Genomic DNA, 24,660 nt, shown 5'->3' with positions numbered 1-24,660 from the left:
TCGGCTTCTCCTCTGGTTCACGCTCTGGCCGTTCAAGTTCCTCCTCCCGCGCCGCCGTATGACCCAACATTTTCCCGGTGTATTGACCCCAACCTCACTCCAAGTCAGAACGCCCAGATCGTCAATTTCCTTGACCGCTTTCGCACGTCATTCTACCTACAACAATCTCGCTTAAGCCGTACTTCCACAGTTGTCCATCACATCGACACCGGCAACCATGCGCCTTTACGCCACAGGCCGTATCGTGTATCCGCCACGGAGCGTAGCGTCATCGCTGAGCAAGTTGGAGGCAGGCTCAAACGCGGCATCATACAACCTTCGCACAGTCCCTGAGCTTCTCCTGTAATGCTTCTCAAAAAGAAAGATGGCACAATGCGCTTCTGCGTGGACTACCGGCGACTCAATAAGATCACCCGCAAGGACGTTTATCCACTATTGACGACGCGCTAGACTGCCTCCAAGTGCCGAATTCTCATCTTTAGACTTACGTTCCGGGTACTGGCAAGTGCCCGTGGCAGAGTCGGACCGTCCAAAAACGGGGCCTTCATCACACCTGATGGTTTATTTGAATTAACCGTGATACCATTTGGCCTGTGTAATGCACAGGCCAAATGGAACTTAATCAACAAGCGTAAGACAGCTGACATAAGGAAGTATAATATGGATAGAATTGAACATGCTCCCAGGAACGGAGGAAGCCTCAAAACAGTGAAGAAGAAACTAGAAATTGGCAACAATCAGGTGTATGCGTTAAGCGACAAAGCCGGTATTATCATATTACTAATATGGATGAGATAGTACAAGTGGCTGAAGAGTTCTATAGAGATTTATACAGTACCAGTGGCACCCACGACGATAATGGAAGAGGAAATAGTCTAGAGGAATTCGAAATCCCACAGGTAACGCCGGAAGAAGTAAAGAAAGCCTTGGGAGATATGCAAAGGGGGAAGGCAGCTGGGGAGGATCAAGTAACAGCAGATTTGTTGAAGGATGGTGGGCAGACTGTTCTAGAGAAACTGGCCACCCTGTATACGCAATGCCTCATAACGTCGAGCGTACCGGAATCTCGGAAAAACGCTAACATAATCCAAATCCATAAGAAAGGGGTCGCCAAAGACTTGAAAAATTATAGACCGATCAGCTTACTGTCCGTTGCCTACAAAGTATTTACTAAGGTAATCGCAAAAAGAATCAGGAACACCTTAGACTTCTGTCAAGCAAAGGACCAGGCAGGATTCCGTAAAGGCTACTCAACAATAGACCATATTCGCACTATCAATCAGGTGATAGAGAAATGTGCGGAATATAACCAACCCTTATATATAGCTTTCATTGACTACGAGAAAGCATTTGATTCTCTCGAAACCTCAGCAGTCATGGAGGCATTACGGAATCAGGGTGTAGACGAGCCGTATGTAAAAATACTGAAAGATATCTATAGCGGCTCTACAGCCACCGTAGTCCTCCATAAGGAAAGCAACAAAATCCCAATAAATAAAGGCGTCAGGCAGGGAGATACGACCTCTTCAATCCACTTCACAGCTTGTTTACAGCAGGTATTCAGAGACCTGGATTGGGAAGAAATAGGGAAAAAAGTTAATGGGGAATACCTTAGTAACTTGCGCTTCGCTGATGATATTGCCTTGCTTAGTAACTCAGGGGACCAACTGCAATGCATGCTCACTGAGCTGGAGAGGCAAAGCAGAACAGTGGGTCTAAAAATTAATCTGCAGAAAACTAAAGTAATGTTTAACAGTCTCGGAAGAAAACAGTAATTTACAATAGGCAGCGAGGCACTGGAAGTCGTAAAGGAATACATCTACTTAGGGCAGGTAGCGACTGCGGATCCGGATCATGAGACGGAAATAATCAGAACAATAAGAATGGGCTGGGGTGCGTTTGGCAGGCATTCTCAGATCATGAACAGCAGGTTGCCATTATCCCTCAAAAGAAAAGTGTATAACAGCTGTGTGTTAACAGTACTCACGTATGGGGCAGAAACCTGGAGGCTTACTAAGAGGGTTCTACTTAAATTGAGGACGACGCAACGAGCTATGGAAAGAAGAATGATAGGTGTAACGTTGAGGGATAGGAAAAGAGCAGATTGGGTGAGGGAACAAACGCGAGTTAATGACATCTTAGCTGAAATCAAGAAAAAGAAATGGGCATGGGCAGGACATGTAATGAGGAGAGAAGATAACCGATGGTCAGTAAGGGTTACGGACTAGATTCCAAGGGAAGGGAAGCGTAGCAGGGGACGGCAGAAAGTTAGGTGGGCGGATGAGATTAAGAAGTTTGTAGGGACGGCATGGCCACAATTAGTACATGACCGGGGTTGTTGGAGAAATATGGGAGAGGCCTTTGCCCTGCAGTGGGCGTAACCAGGCTGATGATGATGATGGTGATGAATGCACCTGCCACATTTGAAAGAATGATGGACAACATCTTACGCGGCCTCAAATGGCGGATATGCCTGTGTTATCGGGACGACATAGTGGTCTTTTTATCGGACTTTCCTTCACACCTACTTGGACTTGAACGCGTCCTCAAGTGCGTCGCCGATGCTGGCCTGCAGCTTAGCTAAAAGAAGTGTCGCTTCGCTGCCCGACAGATGGTCATCCTCAACCATGTCGTGTGGAAAGGAGGTGTACTCCCTGATGGCGCGAAACTACAAGCTGTTGCGCAGTTTCCGCTACCAACGACCTTGAAAGAGCTGCGCTGCTTCATTAGGTTAGCGTCATACTTCCGCCGTTTCATCCGCAATTTCGCCACCATAATAGCACCTTTAACGCAGCTTCTTCGTTGTGGCCACAACCTTTCGAACTGGTCTCCGGATTGCGATGCCACATTCAGAAAGCTGCGTCGTCTCTTGACGTCGCCACAAATCCTGCGCCATCTCGACCCAAGCGCTTCAACTGAAATACACACGGATGCCAGTGGCGTCGGCCTTGGAGCCGTTCTCGCTCAGAGAAAGGCTGGCTTCGATGAGTACGTCGTCGCCTTCGCCAGTCGTGCACTCACTATACATGAATCGAACTATTCGGTTACAGAAAAAGAATGCCTTGCTATAATTTGGGCCATAACCAAATTCCGCCCGTATCTCTATGGACTGCCGTGATAACTGATTCGTTGTGCTGACTGTCGTCTTTAAGAGAACCATCCGGTCGTCTTGCTCGATGGGCGCTTCGCCTGCAGGGGTACCACATCCGAGTGCTGTACCGTTCTGGCCTAAAACACCCGGATGCGGATGCCTGGTCCCGTTTGCCACTAACAGGCGAGGATAGCTCCACGCAGGCCTCATTGTCCGAGTCTTCCCTTGCCTCCACGGACATTCTTCTGGAGCAGAAGAAAGACCCATGGATCGTGTCCATGCTGAATTTCTTGTCCACATCATGGACACCCACTACCAATCGCGCTTTACGTCACCAAGCACATCACTTTTCCGTTCGCGACGGGTTCTTGTACCGTCGCAATTACCTCCCGGACGGCCGTAAATGGTTGCTAGTCATCCCTCGGGCATCTGCGTTTGGATATTTGTGCAACGTTCCACGACGACGCCCAGTGCGCGCATGCAGGTGTACTAAAGACATACGCGCGTCTACGCCTTCGTTACTACTGGTGGGGGATTTGTCGATTCATCCGTCATTATGTCCGCTCCTGCCTCGTTCGCCAACGCCGCAAAGATCCGCCTCGTCGTTCAACCGCCCCATTGCAGCCTTTACCTTGCCCAGCACTTGCCTTTGATCGAGTAGGCATCGACATTTATGGACCTCTTTATTTATTTATTTATTTATTTATTGATACTGCAATCCCCACCGGGATTTTAGCAGGGTGGGTTACAATACATGAGAAAATACAACATAATGGCCAACGAAATATATGTACATGCTTAGGTCACAATCAAGAAAGAATAAAAGAAAAATTAAGCAAAACATTTATCAAATGTGCAAATGAAATAGACGAACACTCAACGTATAAATCATATAGACAGTCACTATAATATAACCAATTATGTTTCAGCCATCAAGAAGGGATGCGAAAGTTGACAAAGAGTCTGCTTGAACGATACAGCTGCTGAGATTATTCCAGTCTCTGACTGTTCGTGGAAAAAATGAATACTTGAAAGAATCATTATGAGAACGAAAAGGTGTTATTGTTAGTTCATGTCTTTGGCGTGTCGAATAACCGGAAGAAAATGTAATCCATTCGCTAACGTCGACTTTATAGTGCCCCTTAACTAATTGATATAAAAATTTTAGTCGCGATGAGCGGTTTCTATCGGATAACGGGATTAGGTTAGCGCGAGCTTGTAGTTCAGTGATTGAGCTACGTCGAAAGTTGTTATAAATGAACTGTACAGCATTTTTTTGGACATTCTCTAGTTTCAGAATATTACCTTTTGTATAGGGGTCCCATATTATAGCAGCATAGTCTAAGACTGGGAGGACAATGGATGTGTATGCTAATCTTCTTACAGCAGGGGTAGCCAAAGTTAATGTTCTTCTTAAAAAGAATAACTTTCTATAAGCATTCGCTGTCACGTAGTGAATATGTTTGTTCCACCTAAGATTGTTTGAAATCCATAGCCCAAGATATTTGTATTCAGACACTTCAGACAAAAGCACATTGTTAAAATTATACGGAAACGATAAGGGCCTCTTCTTACGAGTGATCCGCATGAAAACGGTCTTGTCGAAATTTATACTCATCTGCCACCGCTTACACCAAGAAGCAACACGCTGAAAATTATTGTTTAACAATGCCTGATCAGATTGATCATTAACCTCCGTATATAGAACACAATCGTCCGCGTATAATTTTATTTTGACAGAGATGCCTTCTACCATGTCGTTGACATACATAAGAAAAAGGAGTGGCCCTAGGACCGAGCCCTGCGGGACACCCGATTTTACTGGTAACTGGTTAGATTGATGTCCTTTGAATGCAACAAACTGATGGCGATTGTTCAAATACGCTGATATCCAATTAACAAGTTGAGAGTTTTTAAGCAGACTATTTAATTTAAATAACAATTTACTGTGTGATACTTTGTCGAAAGCTTTGGAGAAGTCCATAAAAATTGCATCAATTTGTTTTACGTTATTTACAGATACGGCAAAATCATGGATAGTAGCAACTAGCTGTGTACAAGTTGAGTACCCTTTCCGAAATCCATGCTGGCATTTTGTTAAGATGTTATGTGTATCTAAAAAATCCACGATATGTTTATGTATTATGTGCTCTAATAATTTGCAAGTGTTAGAGGTTAAAGATACGGGGCGGTAATTCTTTATAGACTGTTTGGCACCTTGTTTATGAAGTGGTGTTACTCGGGCTGTTCTCCAGTCATTCGGGAGCTGACCTTCTTCCAAGGAACGTAAAAACACAATGTACAAGTATTTCGAAACCCATTCGGCATACCTTTTTAGGAAAGTGTTGGGTATATCGTCTGGGCCTGAACTTTTCTTTTCATCAAGTTTTAAAAGCATGTGGAATATACCCTGTTCGCTTATTGATACATCAGAAATAGGGGGCAAACAATTCTCAAACATAGGTAAGACACCATCATCACTAGTAAAAACTGAGTGGAAATGCTCATTAAATAAGTTAGCAATTTTTTCTTCATCATTCAAGTGAATGCCATCAACTTCAAAAACATCGCATTGGTAATGTTTCGGTGACACCTCTCGCCAAAATCTATCTGGAGACGCTGTGATGAATTTAGGCAATGATTCTTCATAGTAACGTTGTTTCTCAGTAGATAATTGGATCCGAAGTTTAGATGAAAGAGAGAGAAATTTCTGCCGTTGATCTGGTGAAGCACTGCTTGATTTTTTCATTTTATCTTTTAACCTCTTGAGCTGCCTTTTCAATCTCAGCGTCTCCCGAGAAATCCAGGGATTCTTTTTTCTTTTCTTAACAATAGTTGGTACATATTTTTCAATGCATTTATTAACAATACTCTTAAAGCGTTCCCATAGTTCCTGCACATCTACAATATTCTCTGAAAATGAATCTAAGCAAAACGAAAGCGTATCTATAATCGAAACATCATCAGCTCGGGAGAAATTGCGGAATCGGACAGCGCTGAAGCTGTCTTTCCAATTCATATTATCTATGGTTAGTAACACAGCCTCGTGATCCGATATACCGGGAAATACATCGCACTTAGTGCGACTACTTATGGTCCCACTTACAAAAAAGAGGTCCAGGATTGTTTCAGAATTACCCTGTATTCTAGTACAGGTATCCACTAACTGTAATAAATTAATAGAAAAGACAATGTCCAGCATGGCCTCCCCTAAGTTATCGTTATCACTTTTGACCGACATCGTTTCCCAATCAATGCTTGGCAAGTTAAAATCTCCCGAGAGAATAATTCGGTCAGCGGGTTTCACATGCTCGCTCATGTATAGCTTCAAAGAATCCAAAACTTCAACACCAGAATTAGGAGGTCGGTACAGAGCAGCTATGACATATCGAATATTTTCATGGTAGGCCTTGCAAAATATGCATTCAACATCTGATAAATCAGGCATCTTTAAGAGCTTAATGTTATCCTTGAAAAGGATGGCTACACCTCCGCCCCTGCTACCTCTGTCTTTTCTGAATGCGCAATACCCAAGTGGAACGAACTCGCTATCATATATTTCTTCATTTAACCATGTCTCTGTCAATACAACGATATCTGGGTTATACGACAAAAGAATTCCCTCTAACTCTGAACGCTTGTTTATAATGCTCCTACAATTTACGTTAAGTATTCCTAAAGAGCCACGCCCGCGCTTAGTCTGTCAATTTTGAGAACTTGATTTCTTCAACTTGTAACGGCATTTTTTTTCAGTATCCCAACCAAACAAAGTCCCGTTGATGCTCAACTTATCGTAATGCAGCTTTACTTTCATGTTTTTCTGCCTTTCTTCCTTAGAACTCTCCCATAAAAGCCTCCGTGTGTCACGTACTCGCTTAGAAAAGTCTTCAGATAGCGACAGTTCACTGCCCTTTAGTTTATGCGATGCTCTAAGCAGGGCATTCTTCTCTCGGTAGTCAAGAAATTTTAGAATCACTGGACGGGTTTTATTTTCGTCTTTTCTTCCGAGTCTATGACACCTTTCTATGCCTGTTACGTTAATGCCTAGTTTTTTACTAAAGACTTCATCTTTTACATTTCGTTCTAAGTCTTCTGAAGATTCAACTCTAGGTTCATGTAAGCCATAAATTATTAAGTTATTTCTCCTACTTCTGTTTTCTAGATCATCAACATGTTCACTAATGTTAGCAAGTTCTTCCTCGAGGTTCGTTATTGTTGTTTTGATGCTTTCTACGCTAGAGTTCAGAGCACTTAAACCACCCAATCGTCGCTCGATGTCATCAGTTCTTTCTGTTAATTTTGATAGGTTCCTTTGCATTTCATTCTGTGTTGCTTGCATATCATGTATAGTAGAAAGAATTTTACTTTGCCCATTTAACAGTTCTAGCAAGAGATCTTTTTCTGTTGGACCTGGATTTTCTTCTACGTCTCCGCAAACCAGAATATCTCTAATTAATGAGCTAATTATACTAGACAAAAAATAATTAACACGCAGTGGGCAGGGCAGCAGCAGCAAAAACCGGTTATCCGATCGATAACCACGAGTTGGCATATATCTACTAACCTGTAGCATGAAGCAAAAGGGATTGTTCAGCATGTTGCCGGGATTGCTGCCGCCTTGCCCACTGGTGAAGCACAGCTCGTCCGGCGCCTTTATAGCTGTCCGATGGGGCATGTGACTTGACGTCACTGTTGTGGAGGTGATACCCGGACTTGTGACGCATGGAAAACTTTGCCGATTCATGATGCCGCATTCACCACGTGTCGATGAATGCACACCAGCGTCTTGGTCCACGCCCACCAACGTTGTCGAAGCAGCACAGGTGCTAGTCGAAGCTTGGTTTCCGAGAGTAAGCAGCGTAACCTGTAGCATGAAGCAAAAGGGATTGTTCAGCATGTTGCCGGGATTGCTGCCGCCTTGCCCACTGGTGAAGCACAGCTCGTCCGGCGCCTTTATAGCTGTCCGATGGGGCATGTGACTTGACGTCACTGTTGTGGAGGTGATGTGACGTCACTGTGACGTCACTGTTGCCGCCTGATGTGACAACCACATCAGGCGGCAATCGCTGGGTAATTGTGGCCATCGACCATCTTACGCGCTATGCGGAAACTTCCCCTTTGTCCAGCGCTTCTGCACGTGATGTCGCCTGGTTTCTCCTACGCCATATCATCCTTCGCCACGGAGCTCCCAGGGAATTACTTAGTGACAGAGGCCGCGCCTTCCTCTGTGACGTCATCGACGCTCTCCTTAATGAATTCCGCATTATTCATCGCACCACTACTGCATATCATCCGCAGACTAATGATTACCCGAGCGCTTTAATCGCACTCTTGGTGACATGCTGGCCATATTCGTTGCATCTGACCAAAGCAAATGGGACCATGTTCTATCATTTCTGACCTACGCTTATAATACCGCCACGCAGACTACCACAGGATTTTCGCCCTTCTTGCTCCTGTACGGAAGTGAACCTTTTTCCCCAATGGATACTATCTTACCGTACCGCCATGACACCACGGAAACCACTACCTTATCCGAAGCTGTTGCACACGCAGAAGAGTGTTGCAAGCTATCCCGTATATTTACGGCAGAAGACCAGCAATGCCAGAAGCGCCATCGAGAAACTTCCCATGCCCCTGTATCTTATGCTCCTGGCTCGCTAGTGTGGCTTTGGGCCCCATCCCCTACCCCTGGATTGTCACCGAAACAGGCGTCCAAGTACCAGGGCAGCTATTGCGTTATCGACCAAACGTCTCCAGTCAGCTATGTCGTGGAACCCCTCGAGCTACCTTTGAATCATCGCCGTCGAAGACATGAAATTGTAAATTGTGTAAATTGAGCCGTACTTTGACCCGCCTGTGTTGTCCTACCCGTAGGCCGCCGGGACGGCTTCCTTTTCCACGAGGGAGATAACTGTACTGTAAACTAAGCAGCAGTAGGGCTATGGCTAGGCCACAGAGAACTACGACGAGAAAGACACACCTTGCTTCGGTGCTCGATCGGCTGTGCTACGTCTCGCTGCTCTATCATTCTAGTCGCGCACGCTTACTGCCCAAAGTGCATCGCGACAATTGTGGGAATTTGGGGAATTCGAAGCGTCATTGCGCGGGCGCATTTCACCTTGTTCTGCAATCCTTAAGCCACATCATCCTCGCTCCGAACCAGTTGTCAGCGGTGGCACTCCATTCACGGTGGTTCGTGGTGAGGGCGGAGCTAGTGACGTCACGGGGTGGCCCCTGGTGGCTACTGCCGTGACGGTAGCGGCTCTGTTTCTCCTTGGGATGGCGCCCGGTACGTACATACTTCCTCTCGTCCACCGACACCTTTGTGACTAGGACTGAGCTCACGCATGGTACCTTGCCCGTGCCGGAAAGCGCGTAGCTCGTGTTGCTCCTATCCCGACGCTAAGCCGAAGAACGGGTGCCAAGTGCTCGCGCGAGGTAGTACCACGCTGAGCCGCACTCATACGAGGCCCAAGCCGAAGGAGATTGCCCGACCTCTCGCGAGTTGGCCCATCGGTTATCGCGAGAGCAAGTAGCATAGCCGCCAGGAATTTTCCTAGCGGCGTGTTTCAGATTGAACCTGTGCTCTCGCAGTGACGTGCTACAGGCGCACTTGACTGTATTTTTGCCCTTGGTGCGGGACCCCTTTGGTTCCCCGCCGTCCCGGGACAGGGCGTTCGTGCAGTGTTGGGTGCCGTTGGAGACAATAAACGGTTTCCGTCAACTTAGGGCAATACTTTGTTCTTGCGTGCGTCGCTCGGTAGCCCCTTGTGGCCTGAGCTTGCGCGCGCCGCGGCGCTAGAGGCTGACGGATAACGCGGCCCTGTGGCTCGCTAAGCTCTAACCCGCGGTGGTCGGTACTCCTGTGAGCACGACGACCCCTCACAATATATATATCAGCATCAGCCTGCTTACGCCCACTGCAGGGCAAAGGCCTCTCCCATACTTCTCCAACTACTCCGGGCATGTACTAATTGTGGCCATATTGTCCCTGCAAACTTCCTAATGTCATCCGTCCACCTAACTTTCTGCCGCCCCCTGCTACGTTTCCCTTCCCTTGGAATCCAGTCCGTAACCCTTAATGACCATCGGTTATCTTCCCTCTTCATTACATGTCCTGCCCATGCCCATTTCTTTTTCTTGATTTCAACTAAGATGTCATTAACTTGCGTTTGATCCCTCACACAATCTGCTCTTTTCTTATCCCTTAACATTACACCCATCATTCTTCTTTCCGTAGCTCATTGCGTCATCCACAATTTCAGTAGAACCCTTTTCGTAAGCCTCGAGGTTTCTGCCCCGTAGGTGAGTACTGGTAAGACACAGCTGCTGCTGTGTTTGCTGGCAACCTGCTGTTCATGATCTGAGAATGCCTGCCAAACGCAGCCCAGCCCATTCTTATTCTTCTGATGATTTCAGTCTCATGATCCGGATCCGCGGTCACTACCTGCCCTAAGTAGATGTATTCCTTTACCACTTCCAGTGCCTCGACACCTATCGTAAACTGCTTATCTCTTCCGAGACTGTTAAACATTACTTTTGTTGTCTGCAGTATAATTTTTAGACCCACCCCTCTGCTTTGCCTCTCCAGGACAGTGAGCATGCCCTGCAATTGGTCCCCTGAGTTACTAAGCAAGGCAATATCATCAGCGAATCGTAAGTTACTAAGGTATTCTCCATTATCTCCTATCCCCAAATCTTCCCAATCCAGGTCTCTGAATACCTCCTGTAGACACGCTGTGAAGTGGATTGAAGAGGTCGTATCTCCCTGCCTGACGCCTTTATTTATTGGGATTTTGTTGCTTTCTTTATGGAAGACTATGGTGGCTGTGGAGTCGCTATAGATATCTTTCAGCATTTGTACATACGGCTCGTCTACGGCTCGTGTGTGTGTGTGTGTGTGTGTGTGTGTGTGTGTGTGTGTGTGTGTGTGTGTGTGTGTGTGTGTGTGTGCGTGCGTGCGTGCGTGCGTGCGTGTGTGTGTGTGTGTGTGTGCATGTGTGTGTGTGTGTGTGTGTGCGTGTGTGTGTGTGTGTGTGTGCGTGTGTGCGTGCGCGCGTGCGTGTGTGTGTGTGTGTGCGTGTGCGCGTGCGTGTGCGTGTGTGTGTGTTTGTGTGTGTGTGTGCGTGCGTGTGCGTGCGGGTGGATTTTATCGGCACTGGCACGGTGAAGTATGGAGGAGGAACACAATGAACTAGTAGCGCGCTCGATCGCTGTCCAGCTGAGACTGCCCCATTTTACTGGTCTGCTGTCAGGTAACCTGCGGACATTGCTTACAAGCACATCTCGCGCCATTTGCTGGTAGTGCGGGGTATTCGTCTTCACAGCCCTGGAGCTCCGAACCCCTACGTTACCATCTGCCTCCACAATGACCGACGACGCCGGCACCTCGATAGCCGCTCGCGCCACTGCGGCTGCGTGTTATGGCGTGGTACGTCAATGTGAACCTGCCATCATCATTCGCAGCAACCATCACTACGTGGAGGACTAGAATTCAGAGTATGAGCGCGCTAGCGCTTGTAACAAGTACCGCATGAAGCTAACCAACGCCATCTTTTTATCTGACCGATGTGGCCAGCTCTCTTCGTTCTTCGGTCGTCGCGCTGTGTGCAGCCTCCGCGATGAATACAGTTTACGTGGTCGAGCTCACCAAAGCAGTGAGGCCTTCTCGAGCTACATTGAGGACGTCATCGACATCTGTAAGCGCGTGAATATGCCATTACAGAAGCAGATAAGATACAGCATATTATGAAAGGCATAGATTACGACGCCTTACATATGCTCGTGGCCAAGAACCCCACGATGGTTACTGAAGTTTTTTACTCTGTTAAAGCTTCGACGAGCAGCGTAAACAGCGCCTTTCGACCCATTGCACCAGTTTGCAATTCGCAGACCTCTCGGTCTTGGAGCCTGGATGCGTTGGTGCTGATCATTCCGGCCTGCTGCCACCCAGATTCGGCAATACATTCTGGAAGAAGTGGCTCGCCAGCTAGCTCTTGTGGCATGTGTTACTGAGCCTGCTTCCACACTAGACCCGTCGCTCCGTCGTGTGACCCAGGCGCAAGTTGCTGAGGCGCTCCCACCTCCCTCTCAACCACGTCCTGTAAATGTACTTCTGACTTACGTTGCCGCTCTCAACCGACCTCCTCCGCGGCTGATGCCTAGTACCTCCCGACCAGCCGCCTGTGTCTACTCGTCGCCACATCTAGTACGCCAGGATCACGTATCGTTGTCGCCTTCCGGACCTTTTGTTAACCCCTGGCATACTCAGGATAACCGCCCTACCTGTTTCACATGTGATATTCCAGGACATGTGCGTTTCTTCTGTGGACGCCGTGAACTTTACTTGCGCCATGACACACCGATCCTTAGATACCTTCCCAAGCAACATTCGCATCTTTCTATCCCTGATCCCTTGGACTCGTATTCACGTCCCCCCGCCATCACCTTACGTTGGCCTCCTTCTCCTCACCGCCGTTTCCTTTCACCCATGCTTCGCCATTCCCGCTCTAGTCTGGAGGAACACCGACAGCCGCAGTTCCCGAGGCAAGAACTGCGTCGTCGTCGAGATATTCAAGGCCTCATCTTTCTCCTCCTAACGAAATCGCTGTTGTTGTCGAAAACGTCACGACCACTGCTCTTGTCAATAAAGGGGCTGTGTTTCTGCCATAAAAGAAGATCTCTGCCGCAGACTCAAGAAAGTGACGATTCCTGTTGCCAATCTTTCACTACGCACGGCACTCTCACAGCAAGTCAAGCTATCGACCGCATGTACCACTCGTGTTATGATTCAGAAAGTACTATATTTTGTTGGATTCGTCGTTCTATGCCGTGCTTCGCATTACGTTATTCTGGGTTGGAACTTTTTTTCCTCACATCATGCTGTTGGTGACTGCGCTCGTGCACAACTGGCTTTGTCTCTGTTCAGTGATACTAGCATCGATGTAACTCTGTCTCCACCGCGACTGCCACTGCCCTTTTTACACCATCTGAAGACTGCACGCGTCGACGGAACCTTTCACTCCCCTTAGCCATCGTCACACTAGCCGGTGTTTCCGCTACAATTTATTCATTCAATCCATTTCGCTGTCCTTCAACTCGATTACACAGTGCATGTGTGGAGCATCTCGACACTTTTGACGTCCTTCTTCCATCTGGCCTTGCTTCCGATAAGGCACCCCTGCCTATCGCTGCCGTCACGTCTGCTGCCGTACCAGACTCACGTTCGCCAGATGTTTTCTTATACACCGTAGGTGACGAGCTTACGCCAGCTCAACGTGGTCAAGTTTTTGAACTTCTTGAACGTTTCCGTGCTTCTTTCGAACTCGGCTAACCTTCCTTGGGGCGCACGAGAACGGGTGTTCACCGGATTGACACCGGCCACAATGCTCCGCTGCGCCAGCGTTCATTCCATAATTCCGCAGCCGAACGCGGTATCATTGATGAACATGTTGACGACACGCTGAAACGAGGTGTGATCCAGCCCTCCCACAGTCATCCGATCGTGCTGGTGCGGAAAAGGGATTGCTCAATCATATTGTACGACAATTACCACCGGCTAAACAAGATTACCAGCGAAGATGTCTATCCTCTACTGCGCATTGACGACGCCCTGAATTCTCTGTGCTCTAAGTACTGGCAGCTGCCGATGGCTGAAGCCGACCATGCAAAGCCGCTTTTGTAACTTCTGATGGATTATATGAGTTTAATGTAATGCCTTTCGGTTTTGCAAAGCGCCTGCCACTTTCTAGAGATTGATAGATGCTATTCCGAAGGGTCTTAAATGGCACGCATGTCTTTGCTGCTTGGATGACATTGTAGTCTTTTCTACAGATTTATAATCGCATCTCACCTGCCTTAAGCCAATTCTTATGTGTCTCGCGAAAGCTTACTTGCAACCGAATTTCTAAAAAAAAATGCCATTTTGGTGCCCATAAGCTAACCATCTTATTCCACGCCGTCTCGAAAGAGGTAATTCTGCCAGGTCCTGCCAGACTTCGCACCGTTGCTGAGTACCCCAAGCCCACGACTCTAAAGGAACTGTAGCGCTTCATCGGTTTGTCTTCCTATTTCCGGCGTTTCAACCATAATTTCGCCTCGATCACGCAGCTTTCTACTGACATGTCTGAGCTCTCTCTTGGCTTCGAATACTCACTGTGATAAATCGTTTAGGAGGCCCCGCCGACTACTCACGTCCCCTCCAGTAGTGCGCCACTTTGATCCCAATGCGCCTACTGAGGTTCACATGGGTGCTAGCAGCGTCGGACTTTGCGCCATTGTCGCCCAATGCAAAGACAGCTTTGGCGAGTACGTTGTCGCATATGCCAGCCGCAAGCCAACGAAGGCAGAATCCAAAGATCCCTGTATCTCTTCACTGCTGGAATTCCTGTCTCACCGCTCACCTGAGCCTCTCTCACGCACCGTTCGCCGTCCAGCGCAATACTTTGCTATCCGCGAAGATCTGTTGCATCTATGGCATTACCTCGCCGATGGCCCTCGATGGCTCCCTATTATTCGCCGTCGTCTGCGCTCATACTTCTGCGCAGCTTTTCACGATGAGCCCCAATGCGGCCACGCTGGCGTCTTCAAAACATGCTCCCGTCTTCGTCTCCAATAGTACTGGCGCACATGTACATATTCGTCGGCCAGTACATCCGTTCATGCATTACGTGTCAACGCCGCAAGAGGCCTCCTCATATTTTCGCAGATTTCCTGCTACCTTTACCCTGCCCTGCCAGACCATTCGACCGTGTTGGCATTGACCTTTAGGGTCCCCTTCTGAGCACTCCGGCTGGTAAACGGTCGATCATTGTTGCCGTAGAGCATCTCACACGGTACACCGACATATCTGCACTGCCGGCTTCCATTGCGAAAGACGTCGCTTGCTTAATTCTTCCCCAGCGGACTCTGCGACACGGTGTACAACATGACCGTAGTCACGCATTTATCTCCAGTGTCATCGAGACGCTATTAAAGGAGTGTAATATAGTTACTCGCGCTGCTTCCACCTACCATCCTGACACTATTGACGGAGCGTTTCAATCGTACGCTCGGTGACATGCTTGCGATGTATGTGTCCTGCGATCACTCCAATTGCGACCTGGCCCTTCCCTATGTCACTTACGCTTATAACTCTGCCCCGCAAAACTCCCACCGGCTTCTCTTCTTTCTTTCTTCTTCATGGACGAGAACCTTTCTGCTTCATGGACACCATTCTCCCCTACCATCCTGACGCTTCTGAAGTGGCACCTGTTTCAGAAGCTGCTGCTTATGCTGAAGAATGTCGCAAACTCGCTCACTCGTTCAGCACCTAAGATCAGTGGTGCCAAAATCTCGCCATGATGCATCCACTCCTAGTGCCCGCTATTCTCCCGGAACACTTGTTTCGCTGCGTGTCCCGGTCACTCCTCAAGGCCAATTCGCAAAATTCCTATCAATTTGCGGCGGTTCCTACCGCGTACTACAGCAAACATTGCCCGTGAACTATGCCGTCGAGTCACACGAGCCATCTTCTGGTCACCGTTTCCGAAAGCGCACATTATTTCATGTAGCACGGCTTAAGCCATGCTACGAGCCACCGATGCTGCCTTTTCTCTACGTCGCCAGGATGGCTCCTTTCGGCGCGGGAAGTGTTTGTTCTGGAGATTATCGGCGCCGGCACGATGAAGCCCGGAAGAGGAAGAGGACGAACTAGTAGTGCGCGCTCGGTCGCAGTCCAGCTGAGACAGTCCCATTTTACTAGTCTTCTGGTGGCCTATTATATACTATTATGTGTGTGTGTGCGTGTGTGCGTGTGTGCGTGTGTGTGTGTGTGTGTGTGTGTGTGTGTGTGTGTGTGTGTGTGTGTGTGTGTGTGTGTGTGTGTGTGTGTGTGCAAGACCGCAGCATCTCCCCCTCCCCCCGGTAAAATGGAAACTTCCGACCTGTGGCGCCAGGACCGTGTATGGTGCTTGTTCAGCAAGCGGGGCTATACATGTCTTCCAAGCTATCCAAACTTTCCGCACATCAATTGAATCAGGATCAGCGTGTTTCGCTCTTCGTTCTCTGTTTGGCAAATACATTTAAGCAGCGCCTTACCACATTTCCGACTCCGTAATGTTCCTCGGTGCAGTCACTATCTGCTTATTTTCTGCCTAATCACTCGCGAGTGCACTCACATTCAATAAATTTGTCTTTACTGCACACAAGGCTTGAAATGTAGCTGTTCTGTGCATTGTAACACCTTGTAGCAAAGATTTCTTATCGCTAGAAACTCGCTTACTCTTGTGGACCGTCACGAAACATTCAGCTTCGATAAGTAGTGTGCTGTCGGAGTAGTCCGTCCTTTATTGTGTGTATGAGGTGCGCATATATTCCCGTGTGCGCTCATTCACTTGTTTCTGATACGTTGACGACAGAGTGGGCATAAGTTATGCGTGCCATTTGGGGTAGATAACGTGCGCGAAACTTACTCGAAGCGGCGAAACAGGAAGCTGCACTACTTCCTTTGTCATTGTCTAACCAGGGACTAACACTCTCGCCGACGTTCCGGGACTGAAGTGCTTTCTTTCGAGGTTCGCGATACAACGCTGGCGAATGAGTGAAATCTTATTATTGCGGAAATCCATGCTTCGCGAAAGGCCGGTAACACGTACAGCCGCGTCCACGTCTGTGTAGAGCACGCAAGCAGACGGCCTTGCTCTGCGGGGCGACAACATGCGGCAGTTGCAGGATCTGGCGCACTGTGCCCAGGAGCATGCGCGGCCTAATATACATGCAGATCTGCATAGCACGAGTGGCAACAGTTCAAAAGGGCCATTGTCTAACCCAATATACGCGCTTCCTCAGGGCGCTCTCGGTATCTTCATGCCAGAAGATTACGCGTTTAAGCTGATCGCACACGCCCGACTCTCACAGCAAACTATGCGCATTCTGGCCGTTCCGATTAGGCGATGATACGAAAAAATGATAACGCCAACAACGGCGTAAAAAGAAAATCGAGGCACTAATTTTTTGATGCCCTCTTCTGCCTGCCCTTGGCGCTTATAAATAATGCGTTATTTTGTATTTTGGCTCCACATTACAATTACAGGACGCGGCGTGTTCAGCCATTGCCGAAGAAGAGAAGCTTCGGCCTACGGACAGCGTTTCTAGAAGGGGCCTTGTGATTAAAACCTTGCCTCCTTCCTGAGGTTCCCCTTGTTAAGAACGGCCAGCTGCACTGCAAGTTTGCCACCCATTTACGACTATGGTAGCAACATTCCGGGAGCATCGCCGCCAACCTCTAGCCACAGTGTGACTAAATCGACTTTGTGTCGGGGAACAATACGCGCATCCTCCACTCTCCGTCGCTGCAGCTAGGATGCGTTCGAGGACGCAGGTTTTGTGCTGAAACCGCCGCCAACCTCTAGCCTCATCGCCGTTGTGACGGAAGGAGTTCGGCGGGCCAGCTATTGTTACCAAACTCCCCAACGCGGACCTGATCTGCTACGGGTGCACGAGTTGCCACGGGAACGCCGTTTTTTGCTCCTTCTCCCGCACCCACAAAGAGGCAAGACAACGCAGTACCCGGAACGGCTCCGAGTTCTATGAAATTCGTGTGGTGTCGGTTTCGGACCGTAAACACGTTTGTGTGTATGCCTGTGGGCGTGTGTGTGTGGAAACCGTGCCACGGAGACGGGGCTAGTTTGCGATGACTAAACGAACGTTCGCATCACCTTGTATCGGGAGAGGACCGAGTGGTTAAAAACCACTGTTGTGCGGCTGCTCAGGTCACTCTCTCTCAAGCAGTCATGTTAGACTGATGTACTTTCTCAAACAGTCTTGTTAGACTGATATAAATACTGTAAATAAACCCATATTCCTCGTTCTCGATGAAAAGCAGTCCTTCCCTTCATCAACGTCCTCAGCGTGGATAAGTTGGACGACGGCATAGGCCAGCTACCTTCTAATTCATGCCCGACTCCAATCTTGACAAAGGATCACGAGCGATGGGATTGAACCCCCAATCATAACACCCTTTGCTGAAACTTCTCTCCTACGGCAATGGCTGATCACACCACGTCCTGTAATAAATAATGTTGAGCCAAAATACAAGATAACGCATTATCTATAAGCCTCAAGGGCAGGCAGAAGACGGCATGAAAAAATTAACGCCTCGATTTTCTTTTTATGCCGTTGTTGGCGTTATCATTTTTTCGTATCACCGCCTAATCGGAACGGCCAGAATGCGCGCATAGTTTGTTGTGAGAGTCGGGCGCGAGTTATCAGCTGAAACGCGTAATCTTTTGGCATGGAGATACCGAGAGCGCCCAGACAAGGCGTGCATATTCCGTTAAACAACGGCCATTTTCAATGTTGCCACTCGTGCAATGCAGGTCTGCATGTATACTAGGCCGCGCATGCTCTTGGGCACAGTGCGTCAGATCCCGCAACTGCCGCAAGGTGTCGCCCCGCAGAGCAAGGCCGTCTGCTCGCCCGCTCTACACAGACGTGTACGCAGCCAGACAGGCTGTTCTTATGTAGCAGCAGTCCACGAGCTTGGTCACACTGATTTATTCGATTCCTTAACATGCTAGTCACCATTTTCGCAGCCAACTAATCTATATGTCTTGGATCCACCGCTCCGAAATTTGCAGCGCAATTGGAGCTCTGTGCGTTTGCGGAAACTTATATGTATTTCCGGCAGCTGATCGCACAGAAGCAAGGTAGAAGCGGCAATGGTTTCGCATGGTTTCGTTCAGGCCATGTGCGGCCGAAAGCGTCATCTCGTTTCTCTAGAACAAACTGTTCCACGAAAATGGTCAATAGATGACACCGTTTCTGAGCGGCTGTCGTTCTCTCTTGGTGAAAACAATATCCCAGTTTTGGCACCGGATGGTGATGTCCATGTTCCGATTAAAGGAGGGCTGAAAGATAGCGCTAAAGCAGCCAAATTGCAAATACTGCAATGTTATGTATTTATTGAGCACCTAAAATTAATCACCAGGTGGAAGTAAAGGCCATGCTTTCCTTATGAAAGTTTTGCACCAAAACCTCAAACCTCTAGGTCAGTGCGACGTCACGCATTTCATCGAACTGTCTCGTATTTGGCCCGTTTTGGCGAAGCAAATGTTTTCGAAAGCTCGTTCAATGGAATATTAAGTTCTTTTGCAACGCAATTTAATTGTTCGTATCCCCAGAACAATTCAGTGATTCAGTGTCACGTAACCGAAAGCTTGTGCAACACCATTATCCCCCGACTGTCCTCTCTTCAAGACAAGGCCAGAGTTCGGAGGGATTTGGCGCATCGGAGATGTGGGTATGATGTAATCGCGTCTAGAAAAAAAGAGAGGTCCGTTAGGTGACTTGTAGAGGTCGTATGCGTTGGTAAACAAGCGCTGGTAGCCTGAAATGCGTTGGGATGCGAGTCGCTGTGTCGCTGTCTCCATCTGCCGGGGCGCCGCCAAGAGCCATCTAATTTAAGTGCCACGCTTTCTGGCAGATGACGGATGATGAATACATCTACACTACTGTCGGTATTGGCTAATATATGAGTGACAAGACAGGCTAGCGGTATGGACGGCCAAGGTAGCGACCCATGGGTCCAAACCTAGCTCTCTCCCCGGCCTGATATCTCCCCTTCCCATTCCCCTATGTTTAATAAAGTTGTGCCCTCCACCTCCTCCTACTGTCGGTATAGGCTCCGCTGGCCTCCTTGACGCAATTGGGTTGGAGGGTTGCAGGGGCGAATTCAGCATGTGAAGCGAGAAGCACAACAACGGAAGCGCACAAAAACTAAGTTTCCGGTAATGGCGCATAAAGTTTGATGCAGGGAATTTTCCTCTGTTAAAAAAAAGAAGATATGCTGGACATTCGGCTACATAGCTTCGCGCTACCCACCACCCCATTCCAAAGGGGACTCTCATAGCACCCATCCATCTCTCCATCAGCAGGGTGCTTCCCTGCGCGCGCGCCGCCACACACGGCTGGCATTGAAGTAATATCGACACGTGTACGTATTTGTCGTTTTTCCGTAGAAAGCATTTCACTCGCTAAAAGCTGAAAGTCATCGCTCAGCGCAAGTCACACCTGCACGATTTGGAACTTACTCGAACGTTTCATTCATTCTATCTGCTGCGTATGTTGTCGCCGAACTTTGCGTAATCGGATAATGTGCGCGACAAGAATTGCGTAGTACTTTCTGGAAGGCATGGGGACACCAGCGGGAACGTTCGACGAGTCATGCAAAGAAGCATACTCCCTTGAGCAGCAGATGAAATCTTCAACGATCGCCGCCTTTGCTCCCCGCTATCGTTGTGCTTGAGTATTTCTTGTTTCACAAGTTCGTCCAATAAATAGCTCAATTTGTAACTCACAGTTTTCACACTGCGTTGTTCTTCAGCGTCAAAACAATCTGATATCAAGTGGAGCTGTTTTACAGCGAAGCTCTTTATGCGGACCCTGTGCCGTCGTTGTCGGACTTCGTAAAAAGGGGCCACGTGACCCAGCGGGAGAGGAAAAGAAGAGCTCAACAGGAAGAAAGAGGTTCGAGTGATCCCTTTCGCCCTGTGAGAATACTATCATATACGCGAATCTTACACGATTGTAACACAGTGCATTTTCGGGGATCGAGCGAGATCGTCGTCGAATTTATCGACGATTGATTCCACCTTGCGGCGAAAGCAGCGAATGTTATGCTGGCAGTTTGCGGCCAACGAACAGAGCCCAGACATTTAAACGCGATACTATAGAAGCTAGTGGCTCCGCACATTTCATCCCAGCTACAACTATGGGAAGATGAGGAGTAGTGCGTACTCCTGAGGAAGAAGCTGCCTACCGCGAGCGTCAGCAAGAGTTGGTTCGTGAACGGGACCTGCTCATGAATTGTAGGACTTGCCTCAGGGGAAAGAAAAGCACTAGGAGCTAGAACCGCAATAAAAAGCACTCCTAGAGCATGCTCTCTACGCGACGCACGCAAAAGCAAAAATGCGGTGAAAGGATGGTGAAACAAAATATTTACAATACAGACTGCTTGCTGATATGAAGTGCTGTGCCACACGTGTCAAACATGATTCGTTCTTTTTATGTTACGTCATAGGCAAGCAGCCTATATATCTAGATCGCTGTCGCTGAAATAAAACAGTGCGGTACGTGCTCTTGGATCGTCTCCGTCACTCTGCCACCCGCTATAACAGTGGCGACGAGGGTGACCACCCCGCGGAGCCCCCGCCACGAACAGCGGCATCTCGGTAGCGCTGGAAGTCCTGCTGGGTACTGAAAGTAATCGAGTCTTCGGAGCATCGGCGGTCATGGCCCTGGCTACGAACCTCGGTACCCCAAGTTTCGACGAAAATCAAGATAAGTGGGATATTTACTTGACTCGACTGGAGGCATTTTTTGAAGCAAATGATATTAAGACAGATGATAAGAAAAGAGCGCTCTTGGTTTCGACGCTATCAACGAAGACGGTAGGCGCTCTTGCTGGACAGTGCGCACCCCAGAAAGTAAACGCCCTGAGTTACAAGGACGCACTTACCATCCTAAATAACCACTCTGCGCCGAAGACTAATGAGGTTGCCGCAAGTTACAAGTTCTTTACAAGGGATCAGGCTGCAAGCGAATCTGTCCGGGACTATGTTGTTGAGCTACGCAAGCTTGCGGATAGTTGTCACTTCGGCACCAGTTTGGATCGTATGTTACGGGACCGCATTGTGTGTGGCATCCGAAATCGGGCGGTGCAGCAGACGCTGCTTGAAAAAACTGAGCTCACACTTGCCCAAGCTGAAACGATTGCCATAGCGGCAGAGACAGCCGCACTGGAAGTAAGCGCCATGACTAGACTTGATAATGAGGCAGCGGTGTGCACTGTAGCGAGTAAATCGCGCCGATATCAGACCTTCACCAAAGATAAGCAAAGCCATACTGAGTGCGCACGCTGCGGAAACTACGCTCACGAAGCAAGCGACTGTCCGCACAAAAAGGAGCAGTGTTTTCGCTGTCGGAAGACTGGTCATTTCGCAAGAAAATGCCGCTCCCAGTCGGAGCTCCGGGCTGGTCGTAGGCGCGATGGCGTCGCTAACGCAGTCCATTATGAGAGCGCTGTATCCAAAACGGAGGAAGGCGATATTTCATCAGTCTTCACATTGCAGGAACCACGGGAAAAGAAATCTTTGCTCCAGGCGTTCCGCAGAGTTATCCGCTGGGGTGGCGTGCCCTTGAACATGATTATTGACACGGGATCGCCGTTTTCTATCATTCCGCAGGAGGTGTATCTAAAGCACCATCTGAGTTGGCCACGCTTATCGAAATGCAAACACACGCTCAACTGTTACTTGGGCAAGCTACCCATTGTCGGTGAACTGCACCTTGAAGCCAATTTTGCAGGGAAGACTGTACCTGCCACACTGATAGTTACAGGCTGCTCGGTCCTAGCCTTTGCGGAAGGGACTTAATCCAAGCGTTCTCGCTTTTGCCGTCGGGGTTTCTCGCTGCGGTTCAACCGACGTCAGCAGATCCCGACAGCCTCAGGACCGAGTTTCCTGCCCTTTTTGAGCCAGGACTTGGAAACATTCAGGGGCCACCTGTGAAATTCCACATTCGAGAAGGCGCCCAACCGAAGTTCCACAAGGCGCGGTCAATTCCTTATGCTCTTCGTGAAAAAGTGGAAACTGAGCTGGACCGTTTAGTACAGCAAGGCATACTATCGCCCATAGCACATTCTGAGTGGGCAGCGCCAATCGTACCAGTACTGAAGAAAGACGGTTCCCTTCGCATCTGCGGCGATTTCAAAACCACAATCAATGCTGCGTGCATAACTGAGCAGTACCCTTTACCAAACATTGAAGACATTTTCGCGTCGCTACGTGGGGGATCATTTTTCACCACACTGGACCTTAAGGATGCATATAACCAACTCCCATTGGATGAGGAGGCGAGGAAGTTGGCCGTGATAAACACTCACAAGGGGTTGTTTTGCTATAACCGTCTTCCGTTTGGAGTTGCCTCGGCTCCCGCGATTTTCCAGCGGCGCATGGAAACGGTCCTGGCCGGTCTTCCAGCCGTGCAGGTGTATTTGGACGATGTATTGATAGCGGAACGTCAAGACGATAATGGCTCAGTGCTTCGGGACGTTTTGCGCAGGCTTCAAGAAAATGGTATCAAGCTTAAGGCCGAAAAATGCCATTTTCGCAAAGACTCAATCGTCTACCTGGGCCATCGCATTGACAAAGACGGCTTGCATCCGCTTGAAAAGAACCTAGCAGCAATACGCGACTCGCCACGGCCTACGAATGTGAGCGAACTGCGTTCTTTCTTGGGTCTGTTGACTTATTATCACCGGTTCTTGCCACACATGTCAACGATGCTGGCACCGTTGTATCTCTTGCTTGAAAAAGAGCATAAATGGCACTGGGGAACGGCGCAGGAAAATTCATATCTCAAGGCTAAACAAACACTTCTGAGTTCGCCTGTTCTGACGTATTTCGATCCCAACCAACCAGTGCGTTTGGAATGCGATGCGTCACCTTCGGGTTTAGGTGCCGTAATTTCGCACCGAATTGGACAATTGGATAAGCCCATTGCTTTCCGTTCACGCACGTTAACATACCCCGAAAAGAATTATTCTCAGCTCGAGAAGGAAGCGCTCGCACTGGTGTTCGGAGTAACAAAGTTTCGAGACTACCTGCTGGACCGCGAGTTTGTATTGGTCACGGACCACCAACCACTGGTGGGACTTCTACGAGAAGATCGACCTGTGCCCCCAATGGCGTCGGCACGTATTCAGAGATGGGCTCTGTTTCTAAGCCAATATAGCTACCGCATAGAGTACAAGGCCGGCAAGGAAAACGCCAACGCGGACGCACTCAGCCGCTTGCCCGTGCCGATAACAGACGTTTGTCGATCGGGAACCTTACCAGAATACGTATTGTCTACAGAGACCCTTGACAGCTTACAGCTTACAAATTATTCCTCGAAATTTCACGGCAATTCTGGGAAGACAAATGTTCCTTCCAAAGCAAATACCATGGCAGAACGACAAACTATAACCTCAGAAAAACTCTGATAGGAAAACCACGTTGCAGAACGAAATACGGAGATCAAAAACTAGCAGTTCAACTACCTAACCTCCTAAACGACTATTCCTTGGTATTGGACCTGCTAAATTCTGGAATTTCAAAGCAAAGCTTTAAGAAAACGGTAAAAGAATTGTTACTATCCGAAGACTAATAGAAATGTTGAACTACAGGTATAGAAAATTTTGTTCATGTTTCTTGTTGTTGTTTTTAGAAAACTGTGTAAACTTTAACCTTTCAGCTACAGGTATGGAAAATTTCGTACATACATTTTTTTTCCTGTCATTGTTGTGCTTCAATTGATTAGAAAACTGTATAAACTTTAACCTTTTTTTTTTCTCTTTCTTCTTACGCGAATTGTGTACTCAAGTGTTGAAAATGTGCACTACTTTAATTTCATGTGTGATCTCCTGAAAGCCTGCCACTGCCATGTTGCTGCCAATGTACGGGTGGCACGGCCTAGTCAGGCAAATGTATTGCCTTTAGCCGTGTCCCCTAAGACAATCTGTTCATTGTCTTAAATAAATCAATAAA

At 48.3% G+C, this 24,660-nt stretch overlaps 1 protein-coding gene across 9 annotated transcripts in view; it reads right to left on the bottom strand.

The window, feature by feature from the left end:
* Nucleotides 1-24,660, bottom strand: part of LOC135918500 (uncharacterized) — a 349,800-nt gene that overhangs the window by 262,211 nt on the left and 62,929 nt on the right. Inside the window, exon 1 of one of the 9 annotated variants that reach the window (XM_065452115.1) lies at nucleotides 7,656-8,071. The exons of the other annotated variants lie outside the window; for them this stretch is intronic. Within the exon in view, the coding sequence (XP_065308187.1) occupies nucleotides 7,656-7,845 (190 nt within the window). The 5' untranslated portion in view covers nucleotides 7,846-8,071. Of the gene's footprint in view, nucleotides 1-7,655; nucleotides 8,072-24,660 lie in introns of those variants that run through there. 9 annotated transcript variants of the gene reach the window in all.

The sequence above is a fragment of the Dermacentor albipictus genome, chromosome 7 (genome assembly GCF_038994185.2).
Source record: "Dermacentor albipictus isolate Rhodes 1998 colony chromosome 7, USDA_Dalb.pri_finalv2, whole genome shotgun sequence".
NCBI classification, from domain to species: Eukaryota; Metazoa; Arthropoda; class Arachnida; order Ixodida; family Ixodidae; genus Dermacentor; species Dermacentor albipictus.
Note: the sequence above shows the minus strand (reverse complement) of the source record. Positions and strands in the feature narration are given on the sequence as shown.